Here is a 14,843-nt window from a genome sequence, read left to right as displayed (position 1 = left end):
AGGATCCTATGGCCGGGGAATGGGTCAGAGCGCCACACCGCTCGCCATTCTGTGGTATTTTAGGAGGCTGTATGGAGCCCCAGAAAGGGTGTGGGGTGCACTTGGGACCTCTGCATCCCTAGCATAGTGCCTCGTTCAAGTCCTGGCCACTCTCCCTCCGATCCAGCGGCCTGCTAATGTGCATCCAGGGAGGCGGCAGGTGATGGCTCAAGTGCTTGAGTCCCTGACATCCAGGTGGAAGACAGGGCGGTCCAGATGGAGCTCTTGGCTCCTGGCTTTGGCCTGACCCAGCCCTGACTATTGTGGACATTTAGGGAGTGAATCAGCAGATGGGCAATCTCTCACTCTCTCTCACTCTCCCTCCCTCCCTTTCAAATAAAATGAAAATAAACAAATAAAAAATTTTAAATAGGAATCACAGACATCCATTTATTAAAAAAAAAAAAAAAAAAAAGAGTACCAGATCCAGGGCGGCTGGCCCAGCAGCGCCATTTCTAGCTGTGTAATATGCACAAGCAACCTGGCCTTTCTGAATCTCCTCAGCAAAGTGGGCACAACACTGCCCCTGCCTTTCACAGGCCCCCTTGAAGGAAGACAGGAAAGTGAGGGTCTTTCTCAGGGCCATGCAGGAAGAATCCAGTCCCCCAGCCGGGCTCCGTGGTGATTTGCAGGCAGGAGCAGGAGCCACCACACCCCTCCCGGTGCCTCCTGCTCCACGCCTCCCCCAAGCTGGCTCAAGTCCCTCTGGGCTCCTGCTCTGCTTCCTGCACGCCGTCCCTCGCATCAGCAACTCCACGCTGTCTGTCACTTCTTGGCCACATCGCTCCTCTCCATCAAGCCCCACGCTGTCCCCATGCCAGACCCTCTCAGGGCTGCTCATCCGATTCAGTTCCCTCCTGCCTCGTCCAGATGGGCTGTTGATGCGCCCCTACCCCCACACAAACTGGACTACAAGCCCCAAGTCCCCTCACACCTGCAACAGGGTCTCCAGGAGAGCTCAGGGCCCGTGCAGAGCCCTGGACTCTCCGAGGGCCACTTCTCTCCCTTTGTTCTCTTCACCTTTGGCTGAGGCAGAGAAGAGGATTCTCATGTCACCCTCTCAAAAAAAAAAAAAAAAAAAAGGTACCTCTCCCACCCTAACTCCAGACACCAGAAAATCCTATAACAGGAGGCAGAGCTTTTGCTCTGTTTGTTACTATTTTTTAATTATTTGAGAGACAGAGAGAGCGCCTATCCTAACCGGTTCACTCCCCAAATACCCATGCCAGCTGGGAACTCAAACCACTTGTCCCATGTGGGTGGCAGGGACCCAGGTACTTGAGCCATCACCTGCTGCCTCCCAGGGTGTGCACATCAGTAGGAAGCTGGAATCCTGGGCAAACCAGAACTCAAAGCCAGGCACTCTGGTCTGGGATGCGGCTTACCTGCTGTACCAAATGCCCACCTCTGAGTTAACAACTAGAGCTAAGAGACTGACCGCTGAGTGAAACACGCTGAAGCCCTCAGATCTGTCCCAAGGAGACCAGGGGTCAGAGAGGAAGAACAAGAAAGCTGGCTATGGCCCTTCAATAGGTCAGCCCAGCCCTCCTCCCTGACCTCCTGCCCCGGTCGCTGTCCTCACCCTCACTCCTGTCTGCTCCGGTAGGCAGCACTGCATTGAAAGCGGAGTGAATCCTTGCACGATTCCATCAGGCAGGCCTTACCCTTACCATTGCACAGTTGAGGACCATGACCCAGCAAGTAGGCAACATCCCCAGGGTTATCCAGCTAAGAAGGCCCAGGGCTACCATTTAAACCCAGGCCTGCTGGATTCCACGCTCCCTGCTTTTCCATTCCCTCGGCCTCCCAGCTCCGAAGCATTTGAGACCAGGCAGTGAAGTCTCCCTTCCCTGCACCTGCACCTCCCCGCCAGCCCCTCTTCTCTGCTCAGCACAGACTGGCATGGGGCAGGGATGCTGGGAGGTTTGGGGCAGACACCTCTGCTCTGTCCCATCTGTGTCTCCTCCTCCTCCTGCCTCACCCTACCCCGGGGGCTTCCTCTTGCTACAGAGCCCATGGCTCACCCTGGCAGCCTTGGGACAGGCCTACAGGAGATTCCCAGAGCAGCAGGCAGAGCTGGGTGCAGGAGACGCACCAGCTTCCTGTGCTGCCAGCATGCACTTGGCACCTTGCCCTACTCTCTCCATCTGCCAGGGACCACCTAGAAGCCTCAACTTCGCCTACCCTGACGCCTTCACCAGTGGAGTCACCACCCCCGCCGGCCACACACGGCCTCCGTGAGCTCCACACAATCTGTTCACAGGCAGCTGTGCCCACCAGGAGCCCCTCACGGGTCAGCCCCCCAGTGAAGACAGAGACCACCCCCACTTGAGTTAGTTCAGAGCTCTCAGACCCCACGTGGGGGTCAGACATCTCTGTGACATTTGGAGAGCGCTGGATTCTCAGGTCAGTGATTGGACAGCCAGGGCGTGAGAGGCCTAGAAACCATCTCCTTCAAGGAAAAGTTAAAGGAGCTGAGTTCTAATCAACTTTCCAGGCTCATGTTCTCACCACTTGCAGGTTGGTTAGCCTCCGACAGGTAATTTATGTCCTCTGTGCCTCTGCTTCACCATCTGTAAAATGGGCATAACCATAGCAGCTGCTCCATGGGGTTGTCATGGGGATTAGACGAGTTAATATAAGAAAAGGACTGAGCCATGGACCTGGCAGATAGGAACCAGTTACTGCTGCTCTTGCATTTATTATCATTATTGTTCTTATTATATTATTGGAGAATAAAAAGCTAAGGAGACACAGGATCGCTGCCTGCCACTTAGCCTCGTGTGAGCTCTATGCAAAAGTGTACCTTCAGACTCAGCTTTGTGGGACCAGTGTTGTGGCACAGTGGTGAAGCCACTGCTCATGATGCCTGCCTGGTTCCAGTCCCAGCCACTCTCTGCTTTCCATCCAGCTTCCTGGTCATGCAACGAAGGATGCCTCAAGTACTTGAGTCCCTGCCACCCATGAAGGAGTTCCAGGCTCCTGGCATTGGCCTGGTCCAGTCCTGGCTGTGATGGGCATTTGGGGAGTGAACCAGTGGATAGAAGATCTCCTCCCCTCCCCTTCCCTCTCTCTCCTTCTGTCTTTTAAATAAATAAACCAATAACATTTAAAAAATCTTTTTGCAAACGGAAACCTAAAAGACAGGACAATTCAATCCATGTGATGTTCTGAATTCCATTCTAAAACCAAAATAGATCATTAAAAAAAAAAAAGAAAAGAAAAGAAAAAGACTCAGATTCCAGTTCGGACTCTTCTGCTTCACAGACCTCTGCCAAGCCTTTAGGATCTCAGAGCCTCGGGCTTCTCATCCAGTCGCAGGGCTGATACTGCCCTCCGTATCTAACGGGCTTGTCATGGAGCTCAAAATACGATCATGGGGCATTGCAGGCTGTCAGAGCTGCACCCGGAACCGAGAGCCGCTGGGGAAGGAAGGAGGAGACGTCTGTGGGTTTGCAGCAGAGGCAGAGAAGGTAGAAGCCACCACGAGGCAGACGGCAGCTTCTCCCGCGGAAGGCTGTTAGCAGCTGCACAGAGGTGGCAAGGTTCCCACGGCGGGGTCGGGGAGCCTGGGCCGTCCTCCCCTGCCAGGCTTGCTGAGCAGGCCCTGGTGCCCAGGCTGTGCCAGGACATGCTCCTTGGCTCAGAGCCCTGCCGGCTCTTCCTGCAGGGGCTGTCGGTAGGGGAACTGCCCCTCCCCCCACCCGTTCCTGCTGCCAGGCCTCCTGCCCTGCCATCTCCAGGTTCCCTGACCTCCTTATTGATCAAGAACTCCAAGTTCTTCCTGAGGTCCAGCCTAACTGCCCCCTGTTTTCCAGAGATGTGAATATGCCTCGCCTTTCCTTAAGGTGACAAACCTTTGCTGGCCAAAGGGCTGGAATGGCAGCGGCTGCCCCCGCCACTGAAGCCTCAGCACGCCCATGCCTAGTTTGCAAGGTCCCCAAAGCCCTTGTCCTTCCCTCCCCTGGAAGTTACAGAACAGCGGGAGCCCCGTGCAAGCGTCTTCTTCCTCCCCCTCTGCTGGTGGCGGCCCTCAGCAGGTGGACACCCCCGGTGGACTTGGCCACCCTCCAGTTCCTCGGCGTCACTGACTGACTCACATCCTCCCTGCTGCCCTGTAGGAGCTGAGCATCTCACACCCTCCGTCCAGTTTCCGAGGCCCTCCCTCGGCTCTGCACCCACCAGGTTGCATCACCTGCCCACCATGCCGGCCTCTCCTGCAAGGCGGCCAGCAGCCCTGGGCTCTCCCTTCCTGCTCTCCTGACACCTGCCTCTCCCCTGACTGGCTCTTCCCCCTGGACTCCCAGCAGCTGCCCCCAGCCCTGTGCTGCCTTTGCCTGCCCCTGTGTTGAGTGTAATGGAAGGAAGAGCTTTGCAATCAAACCTCAGGGTTTGTGCCTCCGCTGCTAACCTGGGATGCACTGGTGCTTAGTTAAGGCTGGGAGTCTCTCTCACTCCTTGCTGCCTGTCTGAACACGGCCAAGTTCCTTTCTTCAACCATAACACGGGAGACACCGTGGTACCTCCACTGTCTGCTGTGAGGACTAAATCATTTAATAACACAGGAATTTACGCTAGACTCGGATTCATTTATAAAAATGCCTGAGGCCGGCATAGTGGTGCAGTGGGTCGTCCCACTGCCTGCGATGCCGGCATCCATATCAAAACGTCAGTTCCAGTCCCAGCTGCTCCACTTCCCAGCCAGCTCCCTGCTAATGTGCCTGGGAAGAGTAGCAGAAGGTGGCCCAAGTGCTTGGGCCCCTGCCACGCATGTGGGAGACCTGGATGGAGTTCCAGCCTTGTAGCTTTGGCTTGGCCCAGCCCTGGCTGTTGCATCCATTTGGGGAGTGAGCCAGTGGTTGGAAGACCTCTCTCTGTGTCTCCTCTCTCTCTGCCTCAACTGCCTTTACCTGAGCTGCCTTTCAAGTAAATAATTTTTTTTTAATGCTTGGCACATATATATCTGTGTGTTAGCGGCTGTTCTTGTTAGCTGTGTTATCTTGCCCAACTGATTTCACCTTGCTGAGCCTCAGTTTTCTCATCTGAGAAATGGAAATGACAATGCCCACCTTTCTGGACCAATGACACAGTGTTTACAGAGCAGCCAGAGCAGGGCCAAGCACACAGCAGTTGTTCAATCTCCTTCCTGGGGGGTGGAGTGGGGGGGTTGCTCTCCCTCCTAAGTGCTGTGGCAGCCCTACTGGCGGGTTCTCTGGAGTCAGGAACTCGGGTTTCCATCCTCAGGGGCTGTGTCCCGCCCGGCCTGCCCAGTACCGGCACTCACCAGAGCCTTAGAAAACACGCAGAGCTCAACAGATCCGCCGGTCCTCCCGTATCACACCAAGTGCCTACTGCCCTGGCTGCTCCCCCCCCCCCCCCCACGGTAGCATAAGGGGCCGAGGAGTCGGGGAGGGGAATCAGAGAGCCCTGAAACGCCCGGTGACCACCTCTGACGGAGACTTCCTTTATTCCAAGTTCCACCTGGAAGTGGGACCAGGACGTGTCCCAAATTATGGATGAGGAAACTGAGGCCCGCTGGGGATCAGCACACAGGATGAGTCACTCACTCCCCGTGACTCTCCCAGTGACCTTGGGATGACTTCTCGTGCCTTGCCTCAGTTTCCTTAAGAGTAAATCCAGAGGGAGAATGGCACCTGCGCCAGGCTATTGTGAGAATCAAAGGAGGAACACAAGAAGGACTTAGCGCGTGGAGGTTGGGCACCACAGTCTCTTCGCTGCGGGACAGGATGTCCCAACCCATGTCAGTCCCTGACACACCTTCTGCCACAGAGGATTATATGGGGGGCCTCCACCCCCACCACCTGACCCATCCCGATCATCTGGAATCGCCCGCACACCCAGCGCTCAGCACGCGTTGGCACAAGCTCCTCCTTGGAGACAGCCCGAGGCTCCTGGGTTTCCTGCGTTGTCACCAGGAATTGCACCCCTGCGTGTTGGTATCTCTACCTCTTCCATCTGATTCTGTCCATCGGACTACACCACCAAGCCAAGTGCCCAGCCTTTCACGAGGTGGCGTGAATTATGGACAAATCCGCTTTGCGCTGAGCCTAGTGCTGTGTCTGGCCTGACCCAGGTGTTCCCAAGGCATAGCATGACTAATTGAGCACAAATAAAAAAATATAGACAAATAGCCCTGCCCCCTCGCTCCGTGGTTACCACCACCTCCTGCTTCTAGACCAAAACTGACAGAGAGCGTGGATGAGACCCCGAACTTCAAAACATGACCAGGCCCTTAAATACCAGGCACCTGCACAGGTAGAGTCCAGCCCCGCAGGGCTCACTCCCACGTTTTAGCCTCTGTCTTTTGGGGACAGCTTCATGGGAGCTACTCTCTGGCCCCATTCTCCTTCTGGCTCTGAAACCCCCATGCCTGGCCTCCAAGCTCACTTTGGAGCCCAACTCTCACCAGGTCCCCACCGTGCCATCTCGACCACAAACTTGCCTTCTGCACAAAGACCGAGCCCGCCTGCCTCGATAGCACCCGCACGGCCTCACTCCGCCTCACCATTGGGCTCTCTGCTGCCAACTGGCTCCAGGAAGAAATGAGGCTGAGCTGGACACTGCTCTCTGCGGAGTCATGACCTTCTCAGCACTGCCTCCCACTGGCCAGGGTAGGGAGCAAAGGGGAGGGCAGGCCCTGGCGGTCCAACCAGTACACTCAGGGTAAGGCTGGCACTGCAACAGCACCATTGGGCTCGTTGGCGCCTGCTGCCCGAAGGGCAGGGTAACTTGGGACAGGACCATCAGCCCTTACCCCTGGGTCCACAGGAGCAGCCCAGAGCCCACTGCACCACGCTTCCAGCCGCCAGGGAGGAAGCAGAGGTACCCACTGACCTGTAGGGATTGAGGGTGCAGACGGTGACGGCTGGGAAGACGAGCTTGTCGGAGTTGAGGTTGATGTTGAGGTTGACCGGGTAGCTGAAGTACTCCCCAAAGAGCAGCCCAAACTGCCAGTACATCATGCCGAAGGTGCAGAGCCAGAGCACGGCCCAGAAGGCCGTCTTCATGCGGTTGTGCTTGGAGCACACCAGGCGGATGGCGCCGTGGATGGTGGTGTTGTTGCAGAAGAACTGGAAGAGCTCGCGGTAGGAGCGGTGGAACTCAATCAGCGCTTCCTCATCCTCCGTGGGCTGCTGGGGCGCCACAGTTTCGGGGCCCGGCCCCTGCTCCTCGCGCTTGTCCCCTTTCATGGTCTTTGGGTGGGCTAGGGAAGGCGAGGGCCAAGGTCAAGTAGGGGCTCTGGGTGTCCTCCCTCGTCACCACCTGGACCCAGAGTGAGGCTGCCCCTGCCATGCCCATCTCCCACCCTGAGCCTGCTTCCCCCACAGCTCCTCCCTCTCCCTCCCTCCACCTTTCCAGGAGGCAGCGGACCTGCTGGAGTCGGGGGGCGCCGCCCAAGAGCTGCAGCTGGCCCTCCCTGGAGAGGCCTCTCTGCTTCCCAGGTAAGGCCAGCTCCTGGTTCTGTCCTAGCACCTCCCTTGCCGCCTCCACCACTGCCAGCCTCTGCCTGCTCGGCCAGTCCCGGCCCCGGTCTGCTTCCTTCAGGATCTCTGCTTCCCTCCTGCCTCTCACTCCCCGCGGCTTCTCTGTGCCTCTCTCGGCTCTCCTCTTCCTTGCCAGTCTCCTCTCCGGGGTCCAGACTCTCTGATCCTGCTTCTCTTCCTCTTCGTCCCCTGTCTTTCCTCCTCTCGGTCTCTGGCCCCGGACTCCCTCTCCGCCCCGGGCCTGCAGGCTGCGGGAGATCTGCGCTGTCTCCAGCTCCCGGCTCCCAGGTGTGGCTGCGCTGGGACTGGTTCCTTTCCAGTTGAAGCTGGCAGCCGAACTTCTCCTCCCCCCTCACCTGACAGGTGCAGCGGCCTGGCCAGAGGGCCCGCCCGCCGGCCCGGGATGGGAGCTACAGGAGCCTCATTAGCATCTCAATTAAAGGTGAGCAGGGCCGGGGGAGGGACTGAGGAGGAGTCTGAGCTGGGAGTCCTCCAGAGGGAGGAGGCTCCCGAGGGCAGGTGAACCCGATGGGAGTGGGGCCCTGGACGGTGGGAGGAGGCTGAAGAACAGTCCGGGCTGCTGGCTTGCGGTGGACGTGGTTGGCAGGCGAGGGCCTGAGATCTTGAGTCCGGAGCTAAAAAACCAGGAGGAGAAAACAAGGAAAGAAGATGAGCCACGATGACTGGGACGAGGGTGGGGAGACCAGGAGAACAGGGAAGGCAGAGGAGGGAGACAGGTGGGTGAGGGCAGGGGGTGGACCAAGAGCAGGATGGAGGACGGGCACTTAGCGATCAACCTGAGGAGGTCTCCCCTGCAGGCGGGAGAGCAAGGAGAGGGAGCCCCCGGTGGGCTTCCAGGAGCTGGGGGGGGGGGGTCCACCCTATCCCTCGGGACTCCTGCCAAGGGTACCCCCAGGTCAGCCTCGCCCACTCCTTGTCCTCCCCTTCCCTCCTGGCTCCTCACCGTGCCCCCAGCCTTGTCCCAGCTGGGGAGGGGCCCAGGTGAAGCTGGGGGTTGGGCGGGGCCCTGGGACATTCTGTTCTTTTTTACACCATTGGCTGCCAGGCCAGGAATGTGTTGTGGTCACGGGGTTGCAGGAATGTGGGCACCAAAAGGCTGCATAGAGCAGGAGCCCAGGGAGAGGCAGGGACAGGAGGCCCCGAGGAGTGGAGAAGGATGTGGTGTCCGGGCACTGGGTGACTGAGAGGAAGAGGGTAGGCCCAGCCCGAGTCTGCACGGGCCCGGGAGGAAGGAAAAGCTGATTGGTCAGGGCTGTGTTTTCCTCCCAAATCTCAGCCCAAACTTCAGCCAGCCAGATCAGGAGTGAAATGCTGAGTGGTGAACAAGCGGACAGGGGAGGAACAGAGAATCAGACTCAGAAGCAGGACCCAAGGCGACAGCAGGAGGCAGGAGGCCCGCAGCCCCAGGGCCCCAGCAGGCAGTGCAGAGCGCAAGCCTGCAGCCACGGGCTGAGCCCTGCTCCTTCTGAGCAGCAGCCCGGGCGCTTGTGGAAGGTGCAAGGTTGCCGGGCCAGCGCGGTGGCACAGCGAGCAAAGTCACAGCCCTTGACGCCCGCATCCCACATGGGTGTGTGTGTGTATCTCAGCTGTTCCACTTCCAATCCAGTTCCCTGCTAACGGCCTGGGAAAAGCAGCAGGGGCTGGCTCAAGGGCTTGGGCCCCTGCCACCCACGTGGGAGACCCAGATGAAACTCTTGGCTTCAGCCTGGCCTAGCACTGGCCATTGAAGGCATCTGGGGAGTGAACTAGCTCAACTAGCATATAGAAAATCTCTCTCTCTCTCTCTCTCTCTCTCTCATCTGTCTCTCCCTTTCTCTCTCTCCCTTTGTAACTCTTTCAAATAAATAGATGAATCTTCAAAAATATAAAAAGAAAGTAGGTGTTTGCCATATTGCAAGGTAAAGATTCTGGTGGCAGAGATAAGAAGCAAGCTATAGGAGCCTGCGGGAGGGAGCAGAGCGGAACCACTGCAGGGTGGGGTCCCGGACTTGGTGGCATCTCAGCTGGATCTAGAAGAACAAGGAGCTTCCCAGGCGAGTAAGAGGGAAGACAGGGTCTTCCAGGCTCGGGGACACCTGGTCTGTGGCTCCCCTCCTGTGGCTCTCCCATGACTTCTTCTTTTTTTTTTTTTTTCTTGGAACCTACTCTTTTCATTTTGTTTGAAAGGTGAAGAGACAGAGAATGAAACAGAGATCTTTCATCTGCTGGTCTACTCCCCAAACGCCCACATCAGTGAGGGCTGGGTCGGGCCAGAGCCAGGAACCTAGAACTCTATCTGGGTCTCTCATGCAGATGGCAGGGACCCAAGCACTTGTGCCATCACCTGCTACCTCCCAGGGTGCACAATTGCAGGAACCTGGAATAGGAAGCAGAGCCAGGACTCCGGTTTGGAACATGAGTGTCCTAAGTGGTATTCTAATGCTAAATGCCCACCCTTCTTTTTTTTTTTTTTTTTTTTTTTTTTTTTTTTTTTTTTTTTTTTTTTTTTTTTTTTTTGACAGGCAGAGTGGACAGTGAGAGAGAGAGACAGAGAGAAAGGTCTTCCTTTGCCGTTGGTTCACCCTCCAATGGCCGCCGCGGCCGGCGCGCTGCGGCCGGCGCACCGCGCTGATCCGATGGCAGGAGCCAGGAGCCAGGTGCTTTTCCTGGTCTCCCATGGGGTGCAGGGCCCAAGCACCTGGGCCATCCTCCACTGCACTCCCTGGCCACAGCAGAGGGCTGGCCTGGAAGAGGGACAACCGGGACAGAATCCGGCGCCCCGACCGGGACTAGAACCCGGTGTGCCGGCGCCGCAAGGCGGAGGATTAGCCCAGTGAGCCGCGGCGCCGGCCTGCCCACCCTTCTTATAACTTCTTAAAGTGACAGCTGGCATAAACCAGGATTCTAAACCTAAGCCAGTTGATTTTTTTTTTTAAGGCAGAGTTACAGAGAGAGGAGGAGAGAGAGACAAAGACCTTCCACCCACTGGTTTACTCCCTAGATGTCTGCAATGGCCTGGGCTGGGGCAGGCTGAAGCCAGGAGCCAGGAATTTCTTCTAGGTCTCCCACATGGATGCATAGGCCCAAGCACCTGGGCCATCTTCTGCTGCTTTCCCAGGCCATTATTGCACAGCTGGACCATAAAGGGAGTAGCCCAGACTCGAATCAGCACTCTGGCGTGAGAGGCAGGTGTCCCCAGCAGCAGCTTAACCCCCTGCACCACGGTGCCCACTGCCCTGCTGATGATCTTGACCCCTGCCCAGTCCCTCCCCTGTGAAGGGACAGGAAGGCTCTTTCTGCATTCAAAGATAACCCAGTTTTTTGCAGCTGTAATGACAAAACAGCAGTAGAGTTCAACACAGAGCTGCCCAGGATTCTCCCCCCCTCTGGGGTTGTCTGCTTAAGCCACCTGGGAGTTACTCCCTCCCACAGTGGGTCTGTGCCTTCATCAGCTCGCTGGGTCCTGGATCAGCTCCTTGGCTCTGTAACAAGCTCTCTACACCGTCCCCACCCTCCCACAGGACGCAGACACCCCTGCAAGCCTCCATTCTCCCCTGGGCCAGGTCCTTACACGGGGGCTGACCCTACCTGTCCACGAGGCTTTGGCTGCCTGACTGGTCTCCGAGATTCTGATAAGCGCTCCATGCATTTTCTTTCTTTCTTTTTTCTTTTAAGATTTATTTGAAAGGCAGACTAACAACAGAGAGAGAGAGAGAGACCGTGCATCTGCTGGTTCACTTCCCAAATAGCCACCACAGCCAGAGCTGCACCAGGCCGTAGCCAGGAGCCAGGAGTTCCATCCTGGTCCCCGACATGGGTGGCAAGACCATCTTCTGCTGCCTTCCCAGGCACATTAGCAGGAAACTGGATCAGAAACAGAGTAGCCGGGGCTGGAACCAGCACTCCAGTATGGGATGCCGGCGTGGTAAGTGGTGGTAAAACCTGCTTCCTTCCTTGTCTTTTCTGTCTGCTGGCAACTTCCTGAAATCTGACCACTGGCTTAAGGCAGCATGGCAAATAGTTTTCATCCCCAGGGCTCTGGGGGAAGTCCTGTGAGGCCCAGGCTGGGCTGGGCTGGGGAGAGTGGTGACCCTGACCTGTCCTGCAGGGTGTGCCTGGAGACCACAGCATTCTAGAACTGGAATGAGCCGGAGCTGGCTTGCTGTTGTGAGAAAAGCAGAAATCTGATACCTGTTCTGAGGTCAGAGCTCCATCTTAAATATTATCTCTGAAAGTGCAGAAATAATACACAAATACACTTGTGTAATCCAGTTTTCCAGCAATTCAGAATAAAACAAAACAACAAAAGCTTCCCTTTAACTAATTCCTTTCCCTACACTTGGGCCAAAGGGAGCCAAGATTGTTTGTTTATCTGTGTCGTTTTGTGTGCCTTTAAAGATATTCTTTAAAGTTTTAGATTCATTTTCATTTTGTTTGAAAGAGAAACAGAGAGAGACAGAGACAGACAGATCAAGATCTTCCATCCACTGCTTCACTCCACAGATGTCTGCAACAGCCAGGCCTGGGCCAGGCCAAAGCCAGGAACTTGGAACTCATCTCCCATGTGGCGACCCAAGTACTTGAGCCGTCACTGCTTGTCTCCCAGGGTCTGCATTAGCAGCAAGTTGGAAGCAGAAGCAAAACGAGGACTCAAACCCAGGTACTCCAAAGGGATGCGGGCATGCCAAGCAATTTTAGCTGCTGCACCAAATCCACCCTGAGAAGTTGAGGCTTGTCTTTTGGAGGTTAGGGACATTGTTGACCTTGGCTTGCAGAGGTCCCTATTCCAGAGCTCACCTTAGCCTCTCCCAGAGCCCAGCCTTTCCTTCCACCCCAGGTGTACCTTCCTCCTCCCTGTACCAGCCACCCTCTAACCCTGTGGTATGATCCTAGAATGTGCAAAGCCTGCAGGGGACCTGCAGTGGAGTGAGGGTCCTGAACGGGCAGGGTCCTCCTGCCTCTTATTCTCTGTATGATGAGAGGAATTGCTCTCCCCTCCACACAACGAGGGAGAGCCCATCTCAGCACTTCCCACTGCTTACTGTTTGTCATTGTCCTGGTGTGTGTCTGCACATGTGTGTGTGTGTGTGTACATATGCGCATGTGTGTATTGGTCCTCTTCTCATCACCTTAATTGATTACCAAAGAGGGATTTCTTGGGAAAGAAAAGCCTTATTTCCATTTTGAGTTTGGAGGTGACAGTTCAGGTGGAGCGGTCCCATGGCCTGGCATGTGTGGAGGCTGGTCATGGTGGGGGGAGAGGAAAGACCACATGGTGAATCAGGAAGCAGAGAGAGAAGAGCTGGGCCCAACTTGAGCTCAGAACAATCAACCCTCTTGCAAGAACCGCCCTGCAAGGGCACACCCCCAGTGACCTAAGCCCCTCCCACCACGCCCACTTCTCAGCCACCTAAGGAGATGGAGTCTCTCCCCTTGATCCCTTAGCCATTAACATGAGGACATCCGAGTTTCAACATCTGCATGAGTTTTGGGGACACAGGTTCTGCTGCACTCAGTGTGTTGACATGTATGTGGATCCTACTGTGAGTAGGGGACCAGGCTTCAAGCTCTTTGGGACCTCAGTGTCTAATGGTCACTATTTGTGGACCCACTCTGCAGGAGACAGAAGATTTGCAATTAAGTAAGAGTCAAGGTTTGTCTTTTTTATTTATTTTTATTTTTTTAAAGATTTATTTATTTGAAAGGCAGAGTTAGAGAGAGAGAGCAGGAGAGACAGAAAGAGGTCTTCCATTTATCCGCTGTTTCACTCCCCAAATGGCAGCAAGAGCCGGAGCTGGGCTGGTGTGAAGCCAGGAGCCTGGAGCTACTTCCGGGTCTCCCACATGGGTGCTGGGGTCCAAGCACTTAGGCCATCTTCCAGTGCCTTCCCAGGCACATTAGCAGGAACTAGATTGGAAGTAGAGCAGCCAGGACTTGAACCTTTGCCTATATGGGATGCTGGCACCGCAGGCAGCAGCTTAACCCACCACGCCACAGCGCTGGTCCTTATCCTTTTAATTTTTATTTAATTTTTCTTTTTGTTTGTTTGTTTGAAAGGGGGGGGGGTTAAAAAGAGATAGTCCATCCACTGAGTCACTCCCCCAAATACTCACAACAGTCAGGACTGGGCCCAAGTCAGGATTCAGGATCTCCATCTGGTCTCCCATGTGGGTGGCAGGGACCCAAGCCATTGAGCCATCCCCTGCTGCCTCCCAGGGCACACATTAGCAGGAAGCTGGAATCAGGAGCAGAGCCAGGCCGGATGTAGAGGCAGGCATCTCAAGCAGCATCATAGCCACTATGCCAAATGCTGATCCCCAAAGCTTATCCCTGACAGAGAGGAATTTGCCATGAGAACACATCCCCAGCCAGCAACCACCCCAGCTTCCTGTGATAGCCCACGTAGCTGCCATCTACTGACGTATCTGAATTTCATTCACTTTCCTTCCCAGCCTCTATCCTCCCCAGGCTGGAAACAAGTCCCTCTTTATTTGTACTGCTAGAGATGATCACCTGTTCTGCAGCGGCTGCCTGCCGTGGAGAGAAGCGGTCCTTTCACAGGAGCGTGTACTGCATCGGAAGGAAGAGCTGGAACCCCCAGAAGGGTGCTTTGAAGTTCACTGTTAGTTTACTCCATTGGGTGGAGTCCGGGTTTATCAACCTTGGTACTACTGACAGTTCGGGCTGGATAATTCTCTGTTGCAGGGGTTGTCCTGGGTGGTGCAGGCACCACCCTGCGTCCACATTAGATTCCAGCGATCCCTCCGGAACACTTTCAACCAAACATGGGTCACTGGGAAGAAGGAGCTCTCGGCAGCTACTGCTGCTGCTTCTTCTTCTTCTTCTTCTTCTTCTAAGATTATTTGTTTATTTATTTGAAAGGCAGAGAGAGAGAGAGAGATCTTCCATCCATGGGTTCACTCCCCAAATGGCTTCAACAGCCAGAGGTGGGCCGATCCAAAGCCAGGAGCTTCATCCAGGTCTCCCTCATGGGTGCAGGGGCCCAAGAACTTAGACCATCTTCTACTGCTATCCCAGGCCATTAGCAGGGAACTGAATCAGAAGAGGAGCAGCCCGGACTTTAATCAGCACCCATATGGGATGTCAGCACAGCAGGTGGCAGCTTTACCTGCTATGCCACAGCGCTGGCCTCATCAGCAGCCCCTTTTTAGGGAGGCCTTGCAGAAGTCTGCACTCTCCCACCTTCTAGGAGTCTCTGGGGGCACTCAGTCTGGGTCTGGTGCTGCATAATGATATATTTTTCTTATTTATTTATTTATTTATTTATTGACAGGCAGA

The 14,843-nt window shown here is 55.6% G+C and overlaps 1 protein-coding gene and 1 long non-coding RNA gene across 4 annotated transcripts in view; one reads left to right on the top strand and one right to left on the bottom strand.

Moving 5' to 3' along the window:
• SCNN1A (sodium channel epithelial 1 subunit alpha) overlaps window positions 1–11,269 on the bottom strand; it is a 27,521-nt gene extending 16,252 nt beyond the window's left edge. Inside the window, exons 1-3 of one of the 3 annotated variants that reach the window (XM_051849890.2) lie at window positions 11,133–11,269; window positions 7,901–8,179; window positions 6,895–7,264 (exon numbers count right to left, since the gene is read on the bottom strand). In XM_051849890.2, coding sequence (XP_051705850.2) covers window positions 6,895–7,250 — 356 coding nt within the window. In that variant the 5' untranslated portion in view covers window positions 7,251–7,264; window positions 7,901–8,179; window positions 11,133–11,269. 3 annotated transcript variants of the gene reach the window in all.
• On the top strand, window positions 7,876–14,843 carry LOC127492055 (uncharacterized). Its single transcript, XR_007921031.2, has 3 exons — window positions 7,876–7,986; window positions 11,220–11,469; window positions 11,653–14,843. It is a non-coding gene; the product is annotated as an uncharacterized lncRNA (long non-coding RNA).

The sequence above is a fragment of the Oryctolagus cuniculus genome, chromosome 9 (assembly GCF_964237555.1).
Source record: "Oryctolagus cuniculus chromosome 9, mOryCun1.1, whole genome shotgun sequence".
Classification (NCBI taxonomy): domain Eukaryota; kingdom Metazoa; phylum Chordata; class Mammalia; order Lagomorpha; family Leporidae; genus Oryctolagus; species Oryctolagus cuniculus.
Note: the sequence above shows the minus strand (reverse complement) of the source record. Positions and strands in the feature narration are given on the sequence as shown.